This window comes from Pristis pectinata, chromosome 11 (assembly GCF_009764475.1).
Source record: "Pristis pectinata isolate sPriPec2 chromosome 11, sPriPec2.1.pri, whole genome shotgun sequence".
Lineage (NCBI taxonomy): Eukaryota > Metazoa > Chordata > Chondrichthyes > Rhinopristiformes > Pristidae > Pristis > Pristis pectinata.
This window is the reverse complement of record NC_067415.1, coordinates 43466763-43491860: the sequence shown is the minus strand read 5'-3', so window position 1 is coordinate 43491860 and position 25098 is coordinate 43466763. Positions and strand designations below refer to the sequence as shown.

At 40.4% G+C, this 25098-nt stretch overlaps 1 protein-coding gene across 3 annotated transcripts in view; it reads left to right on the top strand.

The window, feature by feature from the left end:
* Positions 1 to 25098, top strand: part of dlg2 (discs, large homolog 2 (Drosophila)) — a 567102-nt gene that overhangs the window by 155677 nt on the left and 386327 nt on the right. For all 3 annotated transcript variants that reach the window (XM_052026014.1, XM_052026016.1, XM_052026015.1), the window contains exon 6: positions 14476 to 14640. In XM_052026014.1, the coding sequence (XP_051881974.1) occupies positions 14476 to 14640 (165 nt within the window). The remainder of the gene's footprint in view (positions 1 to 14475; positions 14641 to 25098) is intronic.

The following is a 25098-nucleotide window of genomic DNA, read 5'->3' as shown; positions in this document are numbered from 1 at the left end:
TTAGGTAGAGACTTCTTTAGCAAGATGAAGGAATGGTGATTGATTTCCAAGACTGAATACTGTGCGATTTGAAGGGAATTTGAAGATGATGGTCTTCCAATGTGTCCATTGTTGTTCTTAGTGGTAGGGGTTGTGTCCATGAGGTTCTATGAAAGAACCCTTGGTGAATTTCTGCAATAAATCTTGCACTTTGCAGCCAAAATACACTGCTTGTAAAGAGAGTGAATATTACAGGTGAAGTCCTAATCAAATGGTTTGCTTTGTTCTATTCAGAATTGCATTCATCTAGAAAGGCAAGTCACACTCCTGATGTGCCTTGCAGATGGTGAAAAGAATTATGGAAAGAAATGAATCATTTTCCATGGAATACACAGCCGCTGACCTGCTTTTGTGGCCACTGTATTCATGTGATTGGTGCAATTATGTTTCTGGTCAGAGTCACAGATTTGATAACGTTGCCTGGGACTTTCATGAAAGATGGTTAGACTTACTTGTATGGGAGCTGTGGACTACTTCATTATCTGGGAAGTTGTGAATAGGACTAAGCATCTGCAAACATCCTCATTTCTGATCTACTGATGGAAGGAAGGTCATTGATGGAGCAGCTGAATATACTAGACCTTGGTCACTGCACCCAAAAAGCTTCTGTAGCATTGTCTTGGGGATGAAATAATTGGACTTGAAAGGTACAATCTCAATAATTTTGATTAAGCATGTCTCCAGCTTATGATGTCCCCCCACCCCCTCCCCCCACACCTTAATGTTCATGGAAATAGAACTTTACTAAGGTTTCCTGACACCACATTCACTCAAGGTAGTCATTCTCAACTAATCTGTAGAATTCAACTCTCATGTTTATTTTTCTTCACCCAAATGGTAAGATGGCTTGGAGTTTAGATGATCCTATTAAAACTAAAACTAAATATTGGTGAGCAAGCATGTTTGGTAGCACTGCTAATGACACGTTCTATCACCTTGCTCATGTTTGAGAGTGAAATGATGAGATGGTAATTGGGCAGATTAGATTTCTCCTATCTTTTTGTGAACAGGATATTTATTGGTAATTTTTGACTTTGTTGGTCATGTTCCAACATTGTAGTTGTAATGGAACAGCTTGGTGAGAGATGCAACTAATTCTGGAGCTTGCCTTCAGCATTATACCTAGCATGCTGTTGAATAATGTGGCCTTTGCTGTATAAGTGCTTAGAGATGTTTCTTGAGTAGAGTAAGCCAGATTGGTTTAAGATTGATTTCTGCAAAGATGCAGACATCAAAAGGAGGTTGAGATGCACTTTTAGCTGTAGATGCTTGCAGCTCTTTAATGTTGCTTTATGCATGCATTGGGCTTTACCATTGTTGCACTTATCAATTGTTTATGGTCTGCACTATTAACAACCAGGTATGATAGTGTTTTTTTTAGTCTGGTAACATAACCATAAAACTAAACTCTTCTCCTCCATCAGATTTCTGAATGATCCAGGAACATGACCACATTATTCCTTTTTGCACTATTTATTTTTCTGTAATTTATAGATTTTTTAAATGTTTTTGCACTGTACTGCTGCTGCAAAACAACAAATTTCACACCATATGTTAGTGATAATAAATCTGATTCTGATTCTAATATCCCAGTTTATCCCCTCACTTCTGAATGCACTGACCCTAACAGTTTTAGCTGTTACTGCATAACGCTAGTGGGCAAGTAACAGCAATTACATGCATGTTATTTTACAGATGTACGTCTTGGTGAGTACTGCTGTGTGCATTTGTTTAGAAGCAGGTTTCTCTGACAGCACATTCTAGATGTATATGCTTACCTCTACATGTGTCAATGCCAAAAGTTGGTGATGATTACTTAGTTATAACAGAGACCATTGATTGCCTCACCCTTATTGCAAAAAAAAAGCATACCTTTATTTTTTCGTATGCCATATGTATCAGTTTCCTTTTATTTTGTTTCTTTTTTGGAAAGAAATCTCCAATTTCATTTGGAGGATGTGGCTTTCATGGGTTTTGAAGTACTGACGTAAACTAACTCTAATGTGCTCCAAAGCCAGCTATAGCACGATTGATGAATCGCATTGTGTTTGCAAGGAAATAATTTCTTCTATAAACACAGCTCATGGCATGTGAAATGAGCATTGAGAAGCTTGCAACTGTAAAAGCTGAACTGACCTGAATGTTGCACTAAAATACAATTGCCATCTAAAAGTTAGAAGCCAATGTATGTGTTGTTATAAAGAAAGACTATTTTGTATTGTCCATCCTGACATTAGGACATGCCAAAGTGTCATAGGCAGTGAAATGCTTTTGAATTCTATTCCCGGTTGTAATCATGGATGTAGATGAAGCAATTTGTACACAACAAGATCCCCTACACAGTAATGTAATAACGGCCAGATCATTTGTGTATAGTGATGATAATTAAGGGATCAATATTGGCCATACTGCCTGGGACACTCCTCTCCTCAAAACAGTGCTCTGGGTCCTTTATATGATTTTTAAATCCACTGGAGAGAAACGAAAAGCAGATGTTTAACATCTCTTCTGAAAGATGGAATCACTGAAAGCGTAACACACGAAAGTGCAATAGCGTGACAACCTGAATTGTTCTTTTCAAGTCTGTGGAGTGGGAATTGCTGGGCAAGCTTCACCAGCAATTTTTGAGCTGTGCTCCAATATCTGAGTCCTGATGGAATCCAGGAGCAGAGTAGTCGCTTCCTGAATTCCCCAGCACTTACAATATGGAATCTGCTTGATGGACCTGTTACAGGTACAACAAACTTTTTCCTTGTTTGGAAAGAACAGCTGTAAGAGAGAAGTGCAGAGTCAAATAATTTACAATATTTTAGAATAAATATATATGCTTTAAAGTCTTATGATTTTAGGTGCTTCTTGGAGTTTTTTTTCTAATCTTTTCATAATTTTACCTTTAATTTTAAATTTATTTTTAGCATTTTGCAGTGCTTCTGACTATCAGTCCATGACAAAGGACTTGACTTTGTCCGCTGTCAACAACCCGACATTTCATTGGTAGGGCTTGTTATGGTCTGCTCCTGTGAAAGTATTATGTTGTGTAAGTGCCAACTCATTTGGGTCCAGAACTTGCCTATCAGCTGGTCAACATCAAAGGATCTACAAGTTTATTACAAACTACTTCCATATGCCAGCAATGAAAACTGGTAGGTTCAGCATTAGCGACAAGCCTGACCCATAATTTCTGAGAAATGATCAACTGCTAGTTAAGTGTACATTATTTAAAATTTACTTTTCACTCACTTGTTGGCTACCTGTTAAACATGCGTGGTCTTTGTTGACTCTTGCCTCAATCATGGCCTCGAAATTGAAGGATGTAACACTGTGCTTTTGGATGCTACGTGATTCAATTTTGATGAAAACGGCAGTATTATCGAAAATTGGGAATCTCGTGTGAGTTTGGGATGCCCTACACCTAAGGAGCTAATACATGGAGGATATCTCACTTGCACAAAGCAATCCAACAACATGCAGCCTGCATCTGTGTGCTGCTTCCATAATTCTCAACTGTAAATACATAGTCTGTGCTGGCTATGGGTCAAACTTGCAGAAGGTTTCATAGTCTGTGATGGGCTGGTAATGGGAACCTGACTCCAATATATTCTTTTGAAAGAAGGTACTTAATTGGATCTACTTTGGGCCTCTGTCCCACCTCTCCCAATGGAATGATCACATCTCTCCCCAAACTCATGGCCTTTGAACAGATCTGCCAACCTGGCATCCAGTCTAATGATTTCCAACCCTTCCCCTCTCAACCAATGATTATACAACCTCAGTGATTGATTGCATTGTCATTATGATTCCATTCCCATGCTGCTGATCTGATTCTGCTGTGACCACCTGCTCTGCTCTCCTCTCCTCTTCTTAACTATCAAAGTTACCCCTGATTATTATTAATCTCCACAAGCTATCAAGGCTATTTTCCCTTCATTACCAAGGCTACCCTTTTGACTGCTATTTCCATTCCCACTCTCCCTATCACTCCTGCAATTACCAAGGTTACCTCCTATCCTGACTACCAATCCTACCCCACACTGATGCACAGGAAGTTGAACTTTATCTTCACCTCACTATTCACTAACAAAGGTTGGTGGTGTTGTGGATAGTGTAGAGGATTGTCGAAGATTGCAGAGGGATATTGATAGGATGCAGAGCTGGGCCGAGAAGTGGCAGATGGAGTTCAATCTTGAGAAGTGTGAGGTGGTACACTTTGGAAGGACAAATTCCAAGGCAGACCACGAAGTTAATGGCAGGATTCTTGGTAGTGTGGAGGAGCAGAGGGATCTGGGGGTCCATATCCACAGATCTCTGAAAGTTGCCTCACAGGTAGATAGAGTAGTAAAGAAAGCTTATGGGGTGTTAGCTTTCATAAGTCGAGGGATCGAGTTTAAGAGCCACGAGGTAATGATGCAGCTCTATAAAACTCTGGTTAGACCACACTTAGAGTACTGTGTCCAGTTCTGGTCGCCTCATTATGGGAAGGATGTGGAAGCATTGGAAAGGGTGCAGAGGAGATTTACCAGGATGCTGCCTGGTTTAGAAAGTATGCATTTTGAGGAGAAACTAAGGGAGCTAGGGCTTTACTCTTTGGAGAGAAGGTGGATGAGAGGAGACATGATAGAGGTGTACAAAATATTAAGAGGAATAGATAGAGAGGACTGCCAGCACCTCTTTCCCAGGGCACCAATGCTCAATACAAGAGGGCATGGCTTTAAAGTAATGGGCGGGAAGTTCAAGGGAGATATCAGAGGGAGGTTTTTTTTACCCAGAGAGTGGTTGGGGCATGGAATGCGCTGCCGGGGGCGATGGTGGAGGCAGGTACATTGGTCAAATTCAAGAGATTACTAGATAAGCATATGGAGGAATTTAAAATAGAAGGATATGTGGGAGGAAGGGGTGAGAGAGTCTTAGGTGAGGTTTAAAGGTCAGCACAACATTGTGGGCCTAAGGGCCTGTACTGTGCTGTACTGTTCTATAACCAGTCCCAATCCCTGAATTTCCCCACCCCACCTCCAGTCTGTCGTCCCTTTTGATCCTCTGGACCTAATCTTGATCCCACATTTATCTGATTTCCTTTGAGGCATAAGAGCACGTATTGGTTTATTATTGTCACTTGTACCGAGGTACAGTGAAAAACTTGTCTTGCATACCATTTGTACAGATCAATTCATTACACAGTGCATTGAGATAGTAGAGGGTATAAACAATAACAGAATAGAGAGTAAAGTGTCACAGCTATATAGGAAGTGCAGTGCAGGTAGACAATAAGGTGCAAGGTCATAACAAGGTAGATTGTGAGGTCAAGAGTCCATCTCATCGTATAAGGGAACCGTTTAATAGTCTTATAACAGCGGGATAGAAGCTGTCCTTGAGCCTGGTGGTATGTACCCTCAAGCTCCTGTATCTTCTGCCTGATGGGAGAGGGGAGAAGAGAGAATATCCCGAGTGGGTGGGGTCTTTGATTATGCTGGCTGCATCATCAAGGCAGTGGGAAGTGTAGACAGAGTCCATGGAGGGGAGGCTTGTTTCCATGATGTACTGGGCTGTGTCCACAACTCTGCAGCTTCTTGCGGTCCCAGGAAGAACAGTTGCCATACCAAGCTGTGATGCAGATAGGATGCTTTCTATGGTGCATCAATAGAAGTTGTTGAGTGTCAAAGGGGACATGCCAAATTTCTTTAGCCTCCTGAGGAAGTAGAGGCACTGGTGAGCTTACTTGGCTGTGGCGTCTACATGATTGGACCAGAACAGGCTATTGGTGATGTTTACTCCTAGGAACGTGAAGCTCTCAACCCTCTCGACCTCAGCACCATTGATGTAGACAGGTGCATGTGCACTGCCCCCCTTCCTGAAGTCAATGACCAGCTCTTTTGTTTTGCAGACATTGAAGGAAAGGTTGTTGTTATGACACCATGTCACTAAGTTTTCTATCTCCTTCCTCTACTCCGACTCATCGTTATTTGAGGTACTGCCCACTACGGTGGTATCATTTGCAAACTTATACATGGAGTTTGAGCAGAATCTGGCCATGCAGTCATGAGTGTATGGGGAGTAGAGTAGGGGGCTGAGGATGCAGCCTTGTGGGGCACTAGTGTTGCTAATAATCGTGCTGGAAGTTTTGCTGCCTATCCTCTCTGATTGCAACTGTTGGTCAGAAAGTCAAGGATCCAGTTGGAGAAGGAGGTGTTGAGTCCCAGGTCTCGTAGTTTGGTGATGAGTTTGCTTGGAATTATAGTATTGAAGGCGGAGCTGTATTCAATAGACAATAGTCTAACATTGGTGTCTTTACTATCCAGATGCTCCAGAGCTGAGTGTAGGGAAAGGGAGATGACGTCCACTGTAGACCTGTTTCAGCGGTCAGCGAATTGCAGTAGGTTGAGGTTTTCCGGGAGGCGATAATGCGTGCCATGACCTGCCTCTTGAAGCACTTAATGATGGTGGATGTCAGAGCCACCGGTCGGTAGTCATTAAGGCATATTACCTTGTTTTTCTTAGGTACTGGGAAGATAGTGGTCTTCTTAAAACAGGTAGGAACCTCAGATTGAAAGGCCCCATTCAGCACTGCATGTCAGCCTGAGCTTTGCATAATACTGAATTTTGCAGAGCAATCATTATTAGCACACTCTGCACCAACTGATATGCCTTTAGAGGCACCAACCATTTTCTAGCCACATGTTTCCATTGCTGATATATACAAATCAAAAACTAGTTGTGATTCCTTAGTTTATATGGTGTATTAGTTACATTTACAATTCTCTTTCTAGATTCCTAATTATCAGGGACAGAGCAAGTATGCTAAAGATTGGTAAAAATCCTGACTTTGATCAAATCTTTCATCATAATAACAATGTATATTGACAATATTGATGCTATAAAAGAGCAATAACATTATAAATAAGACAAATACTTTGTTGATACACGACCTAGTTGAACTCCTAAATAAATGTGACGAGAAATTCAGTTGCTTATCACCTTTCTCCAATGTCATGTAATTGAAAGTGAATATTTGTTTTCCAGAATGAAGTGCAATATTAACACTTTCAAAGTCACTCCTGAGTCCACCCAGGACTTCATACCACTGCTATGGTTTAGAATACCTAAATGAAGTCTTTATCTTACCAATCATCCTTTTCCCTGTTCCTCTCTCCTAATTCCAAACACTGAGCACTCAATTACCTGACACTCCTCTGGTTCTTCAGCTATCTGAGGCCCTTCAGCCTTCTGATCACTTGATGGGGGCCTTGACTGGCTACAACATCCTGTTTCCTTCTCAACCTTGCTTTTCAGATGTTTAAAGGAAACCTAATAGCAGCAGTGCTCTGCTTCAGCACAGCTGTGTATGGAATAGTGTGTGCAGGTCTGCTCTGCCTATCCAAAGAAAGGTATTCTTGCAATAGAAAGAGTGCAGCAAAGGTTCATCAAATTGATTCCTGGAATGGTGAGTTTGTTATATAGAGAGAGATATAGTCATATACGCCACAACAGGTCTACAGCAGATGCAATCTCACTTGCTCTCCACTCTGCTTTGGAGAACCTAGACAACCACAAAACATACATCAGGCTGCTGTTTATCGATTGCAGCTCGGCATTCAACACCATCATCCCCTCAGAACTAATCACCAAGTTTCAAAATGTGGGCCTCTGAACCTCCCTCTGCAACTGGATCCTCGACTTCCTTACTGGGAGACCACAGTCAGTGTGGATCGATAACAACACCTCCTCCTCACTGACAGTCAACACAGGTGCACCTCAAGGATGCGTGCTTAGCTCACTGCTGTACCCTCTCTACACTCATGACTGTGTGGCTAAGCACAGCTCAAATGCCATCTATAAATTCCCCAATAACACCAATGTGTTGGTAGAATCTCAGATGGCAGTGAGGAAGTGTACAGGAGTGAGATAGATTAGCTGGTTGAGTGGTGTCGCAACAACTTCGCACTCAGTGCCAGGAAGACCAAGGAATTGATTGTGGACTTCAGAAAGGGGAAGTTGGGAGAACACACAGCAGTCCTCATCGAGGGGTCAGCAGTGGAAAGGGTGAGCAGCTTCAAGTTCACGGGCATTAACATCTCAGAGGATCTGTCCTGGGCCCAACACTGATGCAATCATGAAGAAGGCATGCCAGTGGTTCTGCTTTATTAGGAGTTTGAAGAGATTCAGTTTGTCACAAAAGACACTTACAAATTTCTATAGATGTACTGTGGAGAGCATTCTCACTGGTTGCGTCACAGGCTGGTATAGAGCCTCCAATGCACATGATTGCAAGAGGCTGCAGAGGGTTGTAGACGCAGCCAGCTCCGTCATGGGCACAACCCTCCCCACCATCGAGGACATCTTCAAGAAGGCAGCATCCCTCACTAACAGCCCTCACTATCTGGGACATGCCCTCTTCTCATTGCTACCATCAGGGAGGATGTATAGGACCCTGAACACCCACACTCAATGATTCAGAAACAGCTTCTTCCCCTGCATCATCAGATTTCTGAATGGTCCATGAACCCACGGACACTACCTCACTATTCCTTTTTTTGCACTGTTTATTTATTTTTGTAATTTATTGTAATTTTATGTCTTTGCATTGTACTGCTGCTGCAAAACAGCAAATTTCATGTCATATGTCAGTGATAATAAATCTGATTCTGATTAAGCAACAAGGCTTATACTCTTTTGTGTTCAGAAGATTGTGGGAGTATAAAACTGTTAAGAGGCTTGAAGACTGGATGTGGAGATGAAGTTTCCACTGACTCGGTTGTCTAGAACCAGGATCAAAATATCACAATAAAGGGATGGCTATTCAGGACAGAGAAGGGAAAAAAAATTTCTGTACTGCATGGTGGAGTGGGAGTGATTCTTTGGAAGTCACTACCCATCTGGGCTCTGGAGGAGTAGGTCAGAGGAAGAAGGGGATGGAGAAAAGTTAGATCAAACAGGTAGAGAGGCTTTGGGGAAGGAGAAGCAGAATACAGCCTATAAAAGTAGTAAGGTAGATGGACTGAAGTGTGTTTACTTAAATGCAAGAAGTGTCAGGAATAAGGGAGATGAACTCTGAGGGCTTGGATAAGTATGGGGGACTATGATATTGTGGCTATTACTGAGACGTGGCTGACGTCAGGGCAGGAGTTGATATTGAATATTCCTGGTTTTCGGTGTTTTAAGAGGGATAGGGAAGGGGGGAGAAGAGGAGGAGGGGTGGCGATACTGCTCAGGGACACTGTTACGGCTGTGGAAAGGATGGCTGTTGTAGAAGGATCATCTCTAGAGTCCCTATGGGTGGAAGTAAGGAACAAGAAAGGAGCAGTTACTCTACTAGGAGTATTCTATAGGCCCCCCGGTAGCGGTAGAGATATAGAGGAGCAGATTGGCAGGCAGAGTTTGGAGAGAAGCAAAAATAACAGGGTTGTTATAATGGGAGACTTCAACTTCCCAAATATAGACTGGAACCTGCTTAGTGCCAAAGGTTTAGATGGGACGGAATTTGTTATAGGTGTCTAGGAGGGATTCCTGATGCAGTATGTTGACAGGCTGACTAGAGGGAATGCCACGCTAGATCTAGTTTTAGGAAATGAACAGGGACAGGTGAAGGATCTATTGGTGGGTGAGCATTTGGGGGACAGTGACCATTGCTCCATAACCTTTAAAATTGTCATGGACAGGGACAGGTGCAGAGAGGACAAGAAGATATTTAATTGGGGAAGGGCGAACTATGAGGCCATAAGGAGAGAACTTGGGAGTGTAAAGTGGGATGTCCTTTTTGAAGGGAAATGTACCATGGAGATGTGGTCGATGTTCAGGGATCTTATGCAGGATGTTAGGGATAAATATGTCCCGGTGAGGCAGAGAAGGAATGGCAGGGTGAAGGAACTGTTGGTGACGAGAGGGGTTGAACGACTAGTTAGGGAGAAGAAGGTAGCATATATAAGGTATAAGCAGCAAAGTTCAGACAGGGCCTGTGAGGAATATAGAGTAGCGAGGAAGGAACTTAAGAAAGGGCTGAGGAGAGCTAGAAGGGGACATGAAAAGGCATTGGCTAGTAAGGTTAAGGAAAATCCCAAGGCCTTTTTCACCTACGTGAAGGGTAGGAGGATGGCTAGGGTAAAGGTAGGTCCGATTAAAGACAAAGATGGGAGAATGTGCCTGGAGGCGGTGGAAGTGGGAGAAGTTCTCAATGAATACTTCTCTTCAGTATTCACCAAGGAGAGGGGTCTTGAGGACGTGGAAGGGAGTGCTGGTAAGGGTAATGTTCTCGAGGCTGTAGATATCAAGAGAGGATGTGTTGAAGTTGTTAAATAATATCAAGACGGATAAATCTCCGGGGCCTGACGGGATTTTCCCCAGGCTGCTTCGAGAGGCGAGGGAGGAGATTGCTGAACCGCTGGTAAGGATCTTTGAGTTCTCGTTGTCAACGGGGATGGTGCCGGAGGATTGGAGGGTGGCGAATGTTGTCCCCTTGTTCAAAAAAGGTAGTAGGGATAGTCCAGGGAATTACAGACTGGTGAGCCTTACGTCTGTGGTGGGTAAGCTGTTAGAAAGGATTCTAAGGGATAGGATCTATGAACACTTGGAGAATAATGGACTGATTAGGGACAGCCAGCATAGCTTTGTGAAGGGAAGATCTTGCCTCACAAGCCTGATAGAGTTCTTTGAGGAGGTGACGAGGAAGATTGATGAGGGTAGTGCGGTGGATGTGGTCTATATGGATTTTAGTAAGGTGTTTGATAAGGTACCTCACGGTAGGCTTCTTCAGAAGGTCAGAGGCCAAGGGATCCAGGGAAGCTTGGCTGTGTGGATTAGGAATTGGCTTGGCTGTAGAAAGCAGAGGGTTGTGGTGGAAGGAGTGCCCTCGGATTGGAGGGCAGTGACTAGTGGTGTCCCGCAGGGATCAGTTCTGGGACCTCTACTTTTTGTGATATTTATAGATGACTTAGATGAGGGGGTGGAAGTCTGGGTTAGTAAGTTTGCGGAACACACTAAGATCGGCGGTGTTGTGGATAGTGTGGAGGGCTGTCAGAACTTACGGAGGGATATTGATAGGATGCAGAGCTGGGCTGACAAGTGGCAGATGGAGTTCAATCCGGAGAAGTGTGAGGTGGTACACTTTGGAAGGACAAACTCCAGGGCAGAGTACAGGGTAAATGGCAAGGTACTTGGCAGTGTAGAGGAGCAGAGGGATCTGGGGGTTCATATGGTTCATATTCACAGTTCACTGAAAGTTGCCTCACAGGTGGATAGAGCAGTTAAGAAGGCCTATGGGATGTTAGCTTTCATAAGTCGTGGGAGTGAGTTTAAGAGCCGCAAAGTGATGATGCAGCTTTACAAAACTCTAGTTAGACCACACTTAGAATACTGTGTTCAGTTTTGGTCGCCGCATTATAGGAAGGATGTGGAGGCGTTGGAGAGGGTGCAGAGGAGATTTACCAGGATGCTGCCTGGATTAGAGCATATGGAATATGAGGAGAGGCTTAAGGTGCTAGGGCTTTATTCACTGGAAGGAGGAGGATGAGGGGAGACGTGATAGAAGTATATAAAATATTGAGAGGAATAGATAGAGTGGACAGCCAGCGCCTCCTTCCCAGGGCACCAATGCTGAAGACGAGAGGGCATGGGTTTAAGGTTATGGGTGGGAGGTTCAGGGGAGATGTCAGGGGGAGGTTTTTCACCCAGAGAGTGGTTGGTGCATGGAATGCACTACCTGGGGTGGTGGTGGAGGCAGATACATTGACAGGTTCAAGAGTTTGTTGGATAGGCACATGGAGGAATGTGAGATAGAGGGATATGCGGGAGGAAAGGTTTAGATAGTGTGAGGGTGATTTGATGGATGGCACAATATGGTGGGCCGAAGGGCCTGTTTTGTGCTGTATGGTTCTATGGCTCAGTGGCTGAGTATTTTCAAGATAGAGACTGAATCAGAGCACATACAAGAAAGTGGTGATGAGATAAAAGATCATTTTGATCTTCTTGATCCACAGAGCAGGCACGAGAAGCCAAAAACCAAGTTCTTTTACATTTTGTTTTGTAACATGAAGGTTAAGATGGGTCAGGTTGAAGAAGGTGGAAAGAGGTTTGAGATTTTCTAGACCACTCTGATACTTCTAGTGTAATAAATGGATGTGAAACATCAGTTTACACGGAGAGGTGAGATCTGGCAATGGATAACCGAGCTGACCATGTGACAAAAAGCCTGTGACTTTTTGAGTTGAGTTGGAAGACCTTTATCTAAACTTGCAGAACTGTAGTTTGCACGTTAGAATTTCTAAGGTATGTTGTTTCAAATCCATCTTGTATTTATTGTAATTTGGTTACTTCTTCCTGAATAATTGCAAGATGGATAAATAATATAACCTGAGTACGTAAAAAGGAGGCAACATTGATTCAGGTGTAAAACATCTTTTACATTCATTACATGGCACTGTGCCTTCAGCTGAAATTTGGCATGGTGTTTCCATTTTTATAATAAACTTATTACATTGAGATATTTATTGTGTCTCTTCTGTTATTTGCAACTACTTCCCATCTGCGTGTAAGGTACAGCATTATGGAGATACGCTAACATTACAGGTTGTTGTGAGAAATCCACATGGCTGTCACATGACAGTAACAACAATGACCCCCGCTGACCGGAGGACAGCATTGCTCCTCTGATCGGAAGTGATACTACTGTCAATCAAGTTGCAGATCCGCCCACCCCTCAGGTGTGAGAGTACCTTTTGCCTCTGAACTTGCCTGACCAGTACCCTTTGTCTCTGAACCTCCCTGACCATTGGCTGTGGCAGGAACCTTTGTCTTTGACTCCCACACCATTGGCTCGTTTAAATGACAACAGTGAGGCTCCATCTAGCCTCCTAGCACCATAAAAAGGGCTGCATCCCCTAGCCCTTCCTCTTTTGATGACCCCAGGAGTAGTGAGATAACGCTGCAGAGATCATTGGTAAGAGTGCATTACCACATGGTCAGGGAGCTTTTCACTCAGACTCAGGGAGTGTTAAGGGCCAATACTAGTGTGGGACAGGCATTGAAGTGTTATATCCTGAAGTTGTACATTGTTATTGTGTGCCTGTTTGTATCTGTGTGTGTGTGTGTGTGACAGTGTGTTTTACCCCAGTTGCAATTCCCCTCTTGTCTTCGTGGTATCCTGTGCATGAGTGATCGTGTGTCTGTTCCCATCCATTCAGTCCCACGATTGCCTTTGTGATTAAACTAGTTTTGGTCTACAAAGCTCGTGTCCAGAGTCCTTGATCCTTAAGACAGAAAGAACGATTTCACACAACACAGGTAGTTTCCACTTATTTAATATCTGAGCCATTTACATAGCCAAAGTGCACTTCTGTTGCACACCTAGTCAAACTGGGATTTATTTTATCTTAGTATATTAGAAACAGAAAAATTATGGCAAGCCTTCTGGTTGGCATTTGGGCCCCCAGCTGCATCTGGTGATAACAAGGCCTAAAGATCATCCTGCAGAAGAGAATAGAGAGATTAGTATATTGGTTGTCATCTTGTATTCGAGGGATGTTCCAAGGATTCCTGTGTAGACTGCTATGCCAGTTTAATTTTAAATCTTCCTCCGTTTGTCTTCCTGTGGGCAAATTGAAAGAAAATTGAGGTTGGGAACACCTTATATGTTATTTATATCCCATTTCTAGGCCTGCACCAGCTGTGGGGAGAAGCCCATTTTCGTTAATGAAAGGAACTCCTGAACAATCCTTGGGAATCAAAGTGGAGTCATAATTTAACAGCTTTCATTTCTTTGCTGAGCCAGAGAATTGAGCATTTGGCAAGTGAATGGCCTATTTCAATAAAGGCCAATGAAATTTTGACGACTTTGGAAAGCTAAAACCTTGGCTTATTCGTGTATGTCTGGAGATACAGTTGAACAGCAAGTATGCAGTCTGATTTTGGCCACAACTAAATTATATGAGTATGTCCGATATAGACTAATCTCCATGCTCTTTGTAATTACCTATCAATCTCTCCACCTGATTGCATTTTTGTTTGTAGGACTAACCTTATTCCCAAAATACAGATGTGATTTCCATGTTACTGCACTTTTATTTTCCTTAAATGGTTGTCAAATTTTCATATTTGCAGTTGCCCAAAATCACTGGAAGCTATTGTGAATCAGCTGCTTGTGGAAACACTGAAGACAATCTCATTCTGTTATTGCAGACATTCATTTTACACTTAAATTCAGAAATAAGTATGCCTCTTTGCTGTATCTTGCCCTGCTTTTCATTATAGTGGCAGAGAAGGAGCAGGAGGCAGAGAATCAGAGTTGGGATATATGGAGAGCGAAATTGTGTGAAGAATGAAGAAATTATATAGATTTGTGTGGAGCATGGAATGAAGCAGAAACTATTGTATCTGAATTATTAAAACTGAATGTCAATTCCCACTGCTATCTCAGTTCATCTTACTCATTTAAATTCTGTTACCTTTGTTTAGAAATATCATTATCAAGATGAGGATTCGCCACCAAATGACTTTAGCTTACCACGTCTAACCAATGATGTCAAAGGCCCTGAGCTTGTTCATGTCTCTGAGAAGAACTTATCGCAGATTGAAAACATCCTTGGATATGTATCACATGCTCATATTTCTCCATTAAAGGTTAGTTCACCTATAATGTGCATATATTTAAAAATCAGCAGTGGTAAATAATGTCTTGGCGCAAAAACCCTGTGATATATTTATAATTCTTTAGTCAGACAAAAAAGTATTCATAAATGTTGTCAAAACAGTCAGAACTTATTTCCTTGCCTGTACCAATTTGTTTACAGAGTTGCTGAGGCTTATTGCTAAGATAAAATATGAATTGATTAGAATGTGTTAACTTTTAATGAAAACCGTTGCTCTATTGTGCATAATTCTTATTTTTTTTCGTAGCGATAAACCATACATTATTAATTGTACTGTTTGGCCACTTTTTTTTCCAATGATACTTCATTTAAAAAAAATCACGAGTGATGTTCTGGTAATCTGCTTTTCCCCGCTGCCCGAGCGTACAGTAACCACCCATTGTTTCAACAGATGCAATCTACAGTTTACATGTTGTTTTAAAGACCAGAAGTATACTTTGCCACTAGCTATGGCATCCTTAGGCAGCTGGGGAATGGAAAAGCTGCAGCATTGCTGATTAAAATTAAAGTGTTGGTGTGCCCGGGAGAAACAAGTGTAAATTGAAATAATTAACACTATATTTTACATAGTGAGGGAGCTGGAATAAGCACAAAAAAAGATACAAAATATTTTTCAAAGAAAATAGATGAGTAAATGTTACAGTCAAAAACATTAAAAAAAAGACAGAACTCAAAAATGAATCTTAATTTGATACTACTTTGTGTTCTGGAAAGGTGCAAATAAACAAATTTGCTTGAAGCAGAATTCCATAAGTGTTTTGACTTGCTCAACTCCAACAGCTAAAAGCTTGAAAAAATGTTGAAAGTTAATGGGTATAGTTTTCTACTGATTATTCAAATTTATTTCATACATTAAAAAAATGAATTACCAAGGAATTAAAATTAAATAATTTAAAGAAAACAGTACTAGAAACAATTAACATAATTAAATTTGAATCATACAGTGTTTAAACTGTCAATGTAAGACAATAGTCATTTTGTTCTGTCATTAGCTTTTTACTAATTATTGTTACACTCCTGAAGTGCAGTGCAAACTGTTCAAATTTAATTCCATGAGGTGGTGTCACTAGAAAGATGCAGAACCAGTATGAGTTGCACTGCAGTTCTGTTGTGTGACTTGCATTAAGGTGATTTAAAAAAAACCTCACACTTACACTAGTGATGTAATTATAGCACAGTTTTACTTTTTTGTTTTGGTGTTTTAACTGGGCTTGTTATCAGAAGATGATGAGAGAGAATAACATTTTGTATGGTCATACCAAGCTTAAATTTTTAACATTTGTGGATTGTAGGGGAGTGTGGAAAGTATCTTGGGGTAAGAGTTAAGTGAGGACAAAAGAAGCAGAAAGAGTGACCAAGAATAGTGTCAGAATAATGAAACAGCAGATATGTTTATATTTGAGAAGGTACTGCCTCAAAAATTATTGCAGAAAATATAAGCTCATGCAGTAGAAAGTATATAAGATAAGATCTTTATTAGTCACATATACATCGAAACACACAGTGAAATACATCTTTTGTGTGGTGTTCTGGGGGCAGCCTGCAAGTGTCGCCACGCTTCCGGCACCAATGTAGCATGCCCACAACTTCCTAACCTGTACATCTTTGGAATGTGGGAGGAAACCGGAGCACCCGGAGGAAACCCACGAAGACACGGGGAGAACGTACAAACTCCTTACAGACAGCAGCCGGAATTGAACTCGGGTCGCTGGTGCTGTAAAGGGTTATGCTAACCGCTACACTACCGTGCCTGCCACCGTGCCACCGTACCGTTAACGTGTGTGTAACATATTGATGTGGTAGAAGACTGGCTGGCTAACAGGAAACAAAGAGTAGGCATAAATGGGTCTTTTTCTGGTTGGCAAGATATAATGCCACTTAGCTCAGAATAGGGGCCTCAACTTTTCCGAAAGACACCAAAGGTATGGTTGCTAAATTTTTTGATGACACAAAAACAGGTTAGAGAGTAAGTTGTGAAGAGGACATAAGGAGGCTCTAAAGTAATTTTGGTAGGTTAATTGACTAGACTAATTCAGTATAATGTTGAAATGTGAAATTGCCCAGGCTGACAGGAAAAATAAAAGAAAATGCCTTCTATGTGAATAGTGAGAGATTACAGAGCTCTGATATACATAGGGATCGAATGTCCTAGTACATCATTTGCAAAAGGTAAATATTGTAGGCACAGCAAGTTATTAGGAAAACTAAAAGAAGTTTATTTTCTATTGCTGGTAGAATTGAATACAAAATTGTAAAGTTGTGCATTTTTTATATAGAGCATTTATTGAGACCACATTTTATGTATACAGTATAGGTTTCCTAATCTAAGAAAAGATGTTAAGTGTATTGGAGGCTGTTTAAAAAGGCTTTCAAAGCTAATATCTGAAGTGGGTTGTCTTATGATGAAAATTTCAAGTTTGTATTTTCTGGAGTTCAGAAGAGTGAAATGGGTCTTGACTGAAAGAAAAGATCCTGCTGCATTTTGACAGCATTGATGTGGGGAACAGGTTTATTCTTGTGGGAGAATCAAGAGCTGGGGGGGGGTCATTTTTTTAAAGTAAGTAGTTACCCATTGAAGACAGAGGTGAGATACAAGTTTTTCCTCTGTGGTTATGAGTATTTAGAACTGCCTTCCTCAAGAGGTAGTGGAAGCAGAATCCTTAGATATTCTGAAGGCAGCGGCAAATAAACTCTTGATAAGCAAGGGAATGAAAGATTGCCATGGGTAGATGGAAATGTGAAGTTGACAGTGCAATTAGAATAGCCATGATCTTATTAAATAGAGGAACAAACTCAAGGAGCTGAGTAGCCTACTCCCGCTCCTAATGTGTTTATTCATGTATTAACAGAAGTATACCTTTCACAGGTATTCATGGTACCTAGTGCTAATTTGATATTGCTCTTTAATGTTTCTAAATTTCTGCAACACAGACAGTCTTGAAGTTTTCTGTATCCACTACTTCCATGTTAAAACTGGTCAGGTAGAAGGAATTCACGTGCCAAGAAGATAAGATGTGGTTTATGGTTAGTTATGGTTATGGTTAGTTATTATGGTTGGTTTTCTTTCCTCTTGGAGAGAGAAAAAAATGCTATTCCAATTTTTGGAATATTAAATTCATAAAAAAAATAAACTAAAGGAAGTAACATGGAGTCCAGTTCCATTAAGTATTACTTCAGCAGAGTGCAAAATATAGGATTTTAATGTATGGGGGAATTTGGTGCAGTGAAGGGAGAGATGCTGACCTAGTACTTAATTTCTCAGAGAATTCCCAAATTGCGTTGAGGAAAAGATTTTAGCCAGTATGGAGCAAGCTGAACAAGAAGATGAGATGGGATTCTGGATTTTGTATAAGATAATGAAGCTGGTTTGGAAGAAGGAGTATGAGTGTAAGTATACTTTTGTGGTAGTGAGCATAATTATGGAAAAGGAAAAAAAAAGAGAGTCAAGGATCTAAATTGGGTGAAGGCCAACTTTTTAGACTGAAGTGATTTAGCAAAAATAGACTAGAAACAGTTACTTGAAGCTAAATCGGTCTCAGAGGAACGGGAAGCATTCAAGGAGAAGACTGAAAGGGGTCAGGATAAATGTTTTCACAAAAAAAAGGATAGGACTGTCAAATATAAAGGCCCTTACATGATGAGGCAGAAAAGGGAACCTTATGTGAGAAACTGGGAACTTAATATGGCAGAAGCCTGAAAGAGTTTAGAAAGTGTAGATGTTACATTTAAAAGGAAATTAGGTAAACAATGAAGGATATGCAAAAGGACTGGTTGCCATCAAAAGGGTATGTTCCCCCATAGTACTAAAGACCCATGCATGTCTCTGCTTGGCAACCTTTCTCTCCCGTCGCTACTGCTTTCATCTCCCTCTCATTGTGTACCTCCCAATCCTGGAAACAATGACCTTCATTTCTCCATTACTGCTCCCTTTTCTCTGATTGCTTCCTCTTCTAATTGCTCCCTTCTCTTCTGATTGCTTTTCAACATTACTGAAGCCTACCAGATAATTTTTATGTAGTACAACAACCCTAAGTTGATACCAAAGGAACATACTGAGGAGGTCAGAAATCTGAAACAGTAATAGAAATTCCTGAAATTACTTAGAAGATTAGAGATCACTTGTGGAGAGAGAATCTTTTATCATAAATTGAAAAAGTTCCAGATCAAACAAGTTTTATAATTCAAAGAAAGGGTCAGATGAGAAGAACCCAAAATTGATAGCATTGTCATGTAATGAGTCCTAAGTTCTGTATTGGTCAAATATTGGGACAGTTCATGCCACCATGCAATATTATCTAGGTCAATTTGTTTATTTAGTTGAGCATAGATTAACTTTGAAGAACGCTGTTTGGAAGCTATGCTGTTGACTTTAAAGTACTGGGCTGGAAAGTTTGGAGTATTGTACTTTCTATTTGCATTGGAACATTGAAACATTTCTAAAATACATTTCTTTAAATATTCTGAAGTTCCCAGATTATGAACACCTGACTGATGGACACCCATACATAGGCACAAGCTCACATAATATTATTAAATTAAAAGGTTTGACATACGTACATATGTTTGTTCCTATGAACAGCAGAACTAGTTGTCTCTCTCACTCCACTTTTAGTAATTGTTCTTTCTTATCAGTGTTATGTGCTTTTGATGCTATTCATTACAATGCTGTGGTGGTATGGTTACCATATCGAGTGATTTTTGTATATTTTCTAACTTAAGGACAATATCAACTTATGGATGTCTGTAAAAACAAACCATATGTTACCTGGGAAAAATTTTGAATCATAGAGTTATACAGCATGGAAGTAGGTTCTTTGGCCAAATTTGTCCATGCTGACCAAGATGTTTATCAAGCTAGTCCCATTTGCTTGTGTTCATTATTCCCATTAACCTAACTAGTTCTTATCTGAATCTGCGTCTTGTGAAAATGTTGCTGATTGTTTTGGCCCATGATTCTTAACACATTTAAATTGGGATGAGTTAGTCTTCAATATATTTATAAAGAATTTTACTCTTAGAACACATTTCCATCTGGGGGAACTGAAATCCATAGGGCTCCATTATAACTTTATTTCTAAGTTCAAGAGATAAGGAAACTTCTTGATTTATTCCAAGCATGTGCTGAATGAATTGTTTTCAGTAGCAATAGACTGGTGGATTTAGACTTTTGACTTTGATACATATATCTTGCTCCTCTCCTAAATCAAAAGCCTAATAATGCCTGCTATTTATCCAAGTTTGACCATGTCACTTGTGGGATCTGGTAGATCTTTATCCAGCTGTGGGCGGCCTCAGAGCGCCAAAGACCTGGGTTCAATCCTGACCTTGGGCCCTGTCTGTGTGGGGTTTCCTCCAGGATATCGGGTTTCTTTCCAAGTCCCAAAGATATGCAAGTTTACTAGGTTAATTAGCCACTGTAAATTGCCCCTAGCATGTGGGTAGATGGTAGAATATGGGGTGTGGAAGTGGAGAAGTTTATGAAAATATGGTGAGAATAAAATAAAAATGGGATTGACGTAGGATTAGTGTAAATGGCTGGTTGATGATTGGTGAGACTTGGTGGGCTGAAGGGCCTGTTTCTTTGCTGTATGTCTCTACAATTCCATGATTCTATCATCAAAGGAGTACGTAGGAGAAGAAAAGCAAAGAGAAAATATGAATAAATAGACTTTCTCAATGCTGATGTTTTCCATACAAGTATTTTGGGGGCATGGTGTGGATGTAATTTTCAGTTCTGTTGTAAACAAAACTTTCCTAGTTATTAGGAGGGGTAATTTACAGATGATAAGAACACCTGCATAATAAACGTGGAACATTACTGCAGTGGCTCTGTTGTTTTGGAGGTGAGCTGGAAACTGGAGGGTGGGATCCATTATCGTGTATGGAACCAATTCAATTCAATCTGATTGTGGCATTTTACTCCATCCAGTGCTTTATCATTTTATTTTGAGGTTTTGCATTAAAGTCAGAGTTGAGTTTATTGTCATATGCATAAGTATGTGTGTGCACAGGTGCAAATAAAAACATACTTGCACCAGAATTTAATTGCATGACAGAGGAAATGATATAGACAGTGCAATTTATCCAAGTTTGCTGATACAGAAAACTAGATGAGAAAGTGAGTTGTGAAGAGGAAGTTGTAGGCAGGTTAAGTGAGTGGGCCAAGTGGGAAAATATTAAGTTATATGCGTTGGTAGAAAATCTAGACAAAAAGAAGTGTTTGTAAACAATTTGCTGATTCATGGGACATGCATATCACAAGCAATTAGGAGGGAATGGGTTATATTACACTTTATAACAATGTTCACCTTTATTACGATGATGTTGCTGTGCAGAGGTAAGGGCTTTGGTGAAACCTCTTTTGGGTATTGTGTATTGAAGGAAGAATATTCTTATCTTGGAATCAATCTAATGTGGATTCACTAGGCTAACTCCTGGAATAGTGTATGTCCTGTGAGGAGAGGTTTTGTAAGACTGGCCTACACTCACAACATGAGTGGTGATCTCAATGATTATATAAGATTCTGAGAGAGATTGATAGGGTTGATACCCAGGGCTCTTTCCTCAGGCCAGAAGATGAAGAATTGGAAACCGTCATCTCAAGTTAAAGGGTTAGTCTTTTAGAACCTGAAATGAGAAATTTCATAAGGCAGAGGATTGTAAATCTTTGGAATGCCCAACCTCAGAGTTGCTGATGCCCAGTTGTTACGTATGGATATGGCTGAGTCTGATGGATATTTGGATGCTGTAAATTAAAGAATATGGAGATTGGATAGGAAAAGTAAACTTGAGGCAAAGGATCTGCCATTATCACACAGAAAGGCAGATCAGATGTAAGGGATTATATTGCTTAATATTCTGCTATTTCTGCTACTTCATATGCTCCCATGTTCTTAAAATTCTTGTCCTTATGCAGTGCCTTAAGATTGAGAATGACTGACTTCCAATCAGTATTTGTGGGTACTGAGGTGGTCAGTACAGAACCCTACATACTTGATAGGGCAGGTGTGAGCTAATGCCCTCCTCCTGCTGTTTACACAGGGCTTCTGTGTGTTCCTGATACATGAACTTGAATTTCTCAATACTATCCTGAATTCTCTTTCTCTACTTGGTTATGGGCCAAGGATCTCCAAAAGCCGGTGGGAATGTTACATTTTTTCAAGGAAGCTTTGAGTGTATCCTTGAATCTTTTCCTCTCTCTGGCTGACAATTTCTTCCCATAACAGCTCAGAATTGAGTATCTGCTTTGGGAGCCTTGTGTCAGGCATTAAAATGAAGAGGCTTACCCAATGAAGCTGACTGAATGTTACTAAGGCCTGGGGATGTTGGCCTCAGAAGGGATTCCAACATTAGTTTGCTTATCCTTCCAGTGAATTTAGAGGGTTCTGCAGAGACAGCATTTGTGTCCGCTGTAGATTGTCTAGGTGTTAGAAGCATATTGGGGTGGGCAATGGAGGCAGGTTGGTTGAGGCATCACAGTAGCCTGGTAGGCCATAAGTTTTGTGGCAGGTCTTAAGACTTGATCCTCAAACATTCTTTTCCTCAATCAATCACAGACTGTGCTGTTTCATTGAAGGCAATAATGATTTTCAACATCAATATCTGTCATCCCTGAAAGGTGACTCCCCAAGTATGAATAGAGATCTAGGTTTTCCAAGGTCTCACTGTGAACCTTTATTGTCAGTGGGTAATATGCAGTTCGACGAGTTGGAGGAGGACCTCCTGTCTTGAATAAGACCCATTTTCTCATGCTTCAGTGAACAAGCTGGAGGTTGGTCTCCAAGTACGTGTAAATGCAAGCATTAGATTTATTCAGAGGTAAAGCATGGAAGCAGGACTTTTGTCCTACTGAGTTCATGTTGACCATCAACCACCCATTCATACTAATCCTACATTTTTATTCTTCCCATATTCTCATCAACTCCTGCCGGGTTTTACCACTCACCTATGTATTAGGGGCTATTTTGCAGTGGCTAATTAACTGTCAACCTGCATGTCTTTGGAATGTTGGAGAAAACTGAGCACCCAAAAGAAATCTACATAGTTACAGGGAGACTGTGCAAACTCCACACACCTAGTGCCAAGCTCAGGATTGAACCTGGGTTTCTAGCGCTGTGAGGCAGCAACTCTACAAGCTGTGCCACTTACTGCATGATGCAGCTTGACTATTGAGGTTTGGGTTACTTGGTTCTGGAGTGTAGTTGCCATGGGCTGAATGGTTTCCCAATAATTGTGAAGATTAGTTCCTACTCTGCTGGAGTTTGAGCTGAATTTGAAGAGAATGTTCTACAGCCCTCCCAGTTGATGGAGTCAAACACTTTAATGAGGGCAGAAAACTCCACGAATAGTGGTTGCTGCTGCTCCCTGCAATTCTTTTGGAATTGTCACATGGTGAAGATCATGTCCATTGTTATCACATGTTAAAATGGTAGCTGGAATTTTGCAATCACCAACTTGCACCCGTGCTAAACACTGACCTATGAAAATGTCCCTGCTAACAAATCTCCACAAAGCTAGCACCATCATCAATGCTGAGGCCCTGTGCAGTGCCAAAGTCTTCCAGGTGTAATTCCTCCATTTACGGAGGCCAGAACAAATCTGCTCTCAAGAATGCTGAAAAAACTTCTTGACATTCAGGATCATTCAAAAGCATTCCAAAATTGTTAAAGACATATTCTAGCAATTATTTTTTGCATTATTAACAGCAAAGTTAAAAACCTAGAATATTTAAATACAATTAAAAACACTTGAAATATTTAAATAAATTGAAACAATTGAAAACATATAAATTATCTTAAACCTGCCATGGTATCTCGAAGCTGTTCCTCTCCATTCAAATCAATTGTGACACTGTGCCATATTTTATTTGCCACACATTTCTTGGGCAAATTGCTCAGCATGAATGTTGGTCAAATGCTGCAAGTAAACACTACTGTCAGATTACAGTCGGGAAAATGATGAGGAACAAATGCTAACATGATTTCGACTTAAGCATTCACATGTGAATACATGGGGGCTGCGAAGTTGGTGGCACTCTTGCAGGAAAATGCTGACAGTTATATACAAAACTGATAGCATTTCCTTGCAAAATCTGCCAGAGTTTTGTAATTTTGCCTTCTGTCAGCACAGAAGCCAGATTAACATAATGAATGAGTTCATGCCATGCTGTAGATCAGAAGAAAAAAAGCCTTGCAGGGTTTATATTATTTCAGCCATAAAATTGTTACATCAGTGTAAAAAAAGACTCAAGTTAAAGCTTTTGTGAAGTATATACAGAATTGTGTGCACCATTTTAGCCTTTTATTGTGTAAATCTGTGTGCATGTGTTAAATGCAGACTTCTAACAGATTGCACCTTCTGTCAAAAGAAGTTTGGATTGTTTACTTTGTCATCATAATTTCCTTTTTCATACTTGTAATGAAAACTGGCTTTGTAACCTATGTTGCAGTAGACTGCTCTTGTCCAAATTACTTTACTTTTTAATTTCCCATATAGCTGTAACCTCTTGTGTGCACCTTATCAAAGGCCTTTTGAAAGTCCAAATAGAACAAATCCACTGGTCCAACTTTATCTGTTCTATGACTTACAGCCTCAGAAAACCCTGACAGATTGTCGAATCTGATTTCCCATTCTTAATGCATTTGGGCAGAATCAGCATAGATTTAGTATTTTCTTAGATACCACTTTCTTAATAATAGATTATTGCTTTTTCTTAATATTGTTTTTTCATCAGGAGTAGGTGAAGCAGGAAGTTTTACAATGAATGATGAATTGGAAGTGGATATTAATGGATGTCAAGAAGTGATACACATCTTGATTTTATGCATTAATAGTCTTGGATGGTGATGGACATTATACCAACATCTGGAGCTCCTGTTTTAGTCCTGTGCTTTGTCGGTCAGAGTGGCAACTACATTGAGTATATTTTTTCTGACCTGTGTTTTAAGGTGACTGAATAAATTATTTTTTTTGTATGTTATTCTTTAGCTTGCAAGGGAAATAATGATTTCATCCCATTATCAATTACAATCTAAACCTTGGTTTACTGGTATTTGACATTCTATTTTTATTGCATGGAATTTTTGACAGAGATTTGAGGATCATGTTTCTCGGTTTCATATATTTTAAGAAACTCAGTCATCTTGCCATACCTCTTGTGCATCTGTTTCAGTGATATCTTAACCAAGAGCAACAGTGCAAGCAAATAACTTTGATGATTCCTTCGAGATTCTCACAAATCACAATTTCTGAGCTAATATATCCAGCTATTTTGTTTGCAGATCATAAATATCATTCTCCCAGTTTCAATTAAAATAAAACCTGCAGCTCCAAGTAAACATTATTTGAAGCAGATATTTTTATTCAACAGTACTTTCATAATTTTATGATAATTTTGTTTTAGGATCTTATTCCTCAGTTTCTTGATTAA